The 2,253-nt window shown below is 36.3% G+C and overlaps 1 protein-coding gene across 1 annotated transcript in view; it reads right to left on the reverse strand.

Moving 5' to 3' along the window:
• Smg8 (SMG8 nonsense mediated mRNA decay factor) overlaps positions 1–2,253 on the reverse strand; it is a 6,578-nt gene continuing 4,325 nt past the window's right edge. Inside the window, exon 4 of the mRNA XM_015495399.2 lies at positions 1–446. Within this exon, the coding sequence (XP_015350885.1) occupies positions 249–446 (198 nt within the window). The 3' untranslated portion in view covers positions 1–248. The remainder of the gene's footprint in view (positions 447–2,253) is intronic.

Raw genomic sequence — 2,253 nt, forward strand, 5'->3', positions numbered from 1 at the left:
CAGAGGTATCAACATGTATTTTATGGCTTTTTTCTAGAACATCAAATTTTTATTAGCAAGAATAACCCCATTTAAAATAAATATCAACAAAATAACGAAACAGTAGAACAATTATTGTCCAAATACTGAACTCCTATAACCAAAACAGTTTGGGTTTTGGAAACAGTGTACACATACTTAAAAAAGAATCCCCCACATAGTAAAAACAAAACCAGCTTAAGTTTAGGACTGAACTGGCTGGAAAATTCTTATTGTGTCACTGCTTTAAGAACCCCACGGAGCACCTTATAGCTCATTAACTGCACATTTTCCTTAGGAGGGAAACAAGGTCCTCTCTCAGTCACATATGCATAAGGAAATCTCAAAACCCAAAGGCCATCTGGTGGGAGGGTGATTTCTTGTTTTTCTGGATAAAATACTGGACATGGTGGTGGACCTGGTTGAACCTGAAAAACATAAGTAATATAATTATTTTTTGTTTCTCAAGAAACACCAAAAAAGATAAGTATTTCCAACAAATGATAGGTTCAAAGAGCATGTAAGAGGCAGATGTAGATGCATATGCTGATACACCCCTGTAATCGCAGTCATGCAGAAGTTTGGGTCAGGGTAGCAAATTTGAGTCCAGTTTCAGTAACCTAGTGAGACCATGCCTCAAAATCAAAGTTTCAGCCTGGTGTAGAGGCACATGCCTGTAATCCCAGCAGCTTGGGAGGCTAAGACAGAAGGATACCAAGTTCAAAGCCAGCCTCAATAAAAGTGAGGTGCTAAGCAACTCAGTGAGACCCCTGTCTCTAATAAAATATAAAATAAAGCTGGGGATATGGCTCAGTGGGTTGAGTGTCCCTGAGTACATTCCCCAGCACTGCCCTCCCCCAACACACATACACAAAAAGTTGAGAAACAAAGAAGTGTCATCCCTGTCCTCTCTGAGGGCCTACTCACTCCCTTGAGGGTGCCCCCACCGATTACTTTCTTCTTTCTTTCTAATAAACTTAGACGTACTTTTTAAGTCTTATATTTTGCTTGAAATCCCCTAATGCAAGAGCACAAGAGGGAGAATACACTTCAATGTCTGGTAAAATCTTATTGCTCTCCATTATCACATATAAGATTAGGCAGAAAGGAGCTGGGATTAGTGGTAGAGTACATGCTTAACATGTGCAAGGCCCTGGGTTTAGCTCCGAGCACACACACCTAATAAATAAATAAAAAGAGATTAATAAAAAAAAAAAAAAAAGAGATTAAGCAGATATGAGTACACACCTAATTCATATTTAATATTACATTATTTATTCTCAAATATTATCCTGATATTTCTACTGAGTTTTTAACTTCAAGCTCTATTTTTGAACCAAATTATGTGAACTAATGGAATAAACTAATTGAAATACCTAGCATTTTCCAGTTACCATAAGGATCGATAAAATAAAATGCCACAATTTCTATTTTTAATTTTTTTTCTTTTTAAAAGAAAAGGTTTCATTATGTTGTCCTGGCTGGCTCCAAACTCTTAGGTTCAGGTGATTCTCTTGCCTCAGCCTCCCTAGTAGGTACAGGCATGATCCATTCTGCTGGGCTCCCACAATTTCTCTTTTAAGAAACAGAATATCAGGGCTGGAATTGTGGCTCAGTGGTAGAGTGCTTGCCTAGCACATGTAAGGCCCTGGGTTTAATCCTCAGCACCACATAAAAATAAATTAGGACTGGGGCTGTGGCTCAGCAGCAGCACACTTGCCTGGCATGGGTGAGGCACTGGGTTTGATTCTCAGCACCACAAATAAATAAATAAAATAAATATATAAAGGTCTATCAACAATTTAAAAATATATATATTTTTAAAAATTAACTAAATAAAGGTATTGTGTCCATTACAACTAAAAATTAAAAAATAAAAAAGAAACAGAATATTAAGCCAAGCAAGGTGGCACATGCCTGTAACCCCAATAACTCAGGAGGCTAAGGCAGGAGGATCACAAGTTCAAGGCCAGCCTCAGCAACTTAGCAACATCCTAAGCAACTTAGGAAGATCCTGTCTCAAAATAAAAACTAAAATGGACTGGGGATATAGCTTAGTTGTAAAGCTCCCCTGGGTTCAATCCCAGTATTAAAAAAAAAAAAAGGTAAAAAAGGTACTTATATTTAAAATATTTGTTTAATGAAATAATTTTGATATTACATAGTATTTTTAAAAAATAATCAAAACAAGCATCTATCTATATATATATATATTTTTTTTTTTTTTTTTTGAGG

Source organism: Marmota marmota, unplaced genomic scaffold, assembly GCF_001458135.2.
Source record: "Marmota marmota marmota unplaced genomic scaffold, marMar, whole genome shotgun sequence".
NCBI classification, from domain to species: domain Eukaryota; kingdom Metazoa; phylum Chordata; class Mammalia; order Rodentia; family Sciuridae; genus Marmota; species Marmota marmota.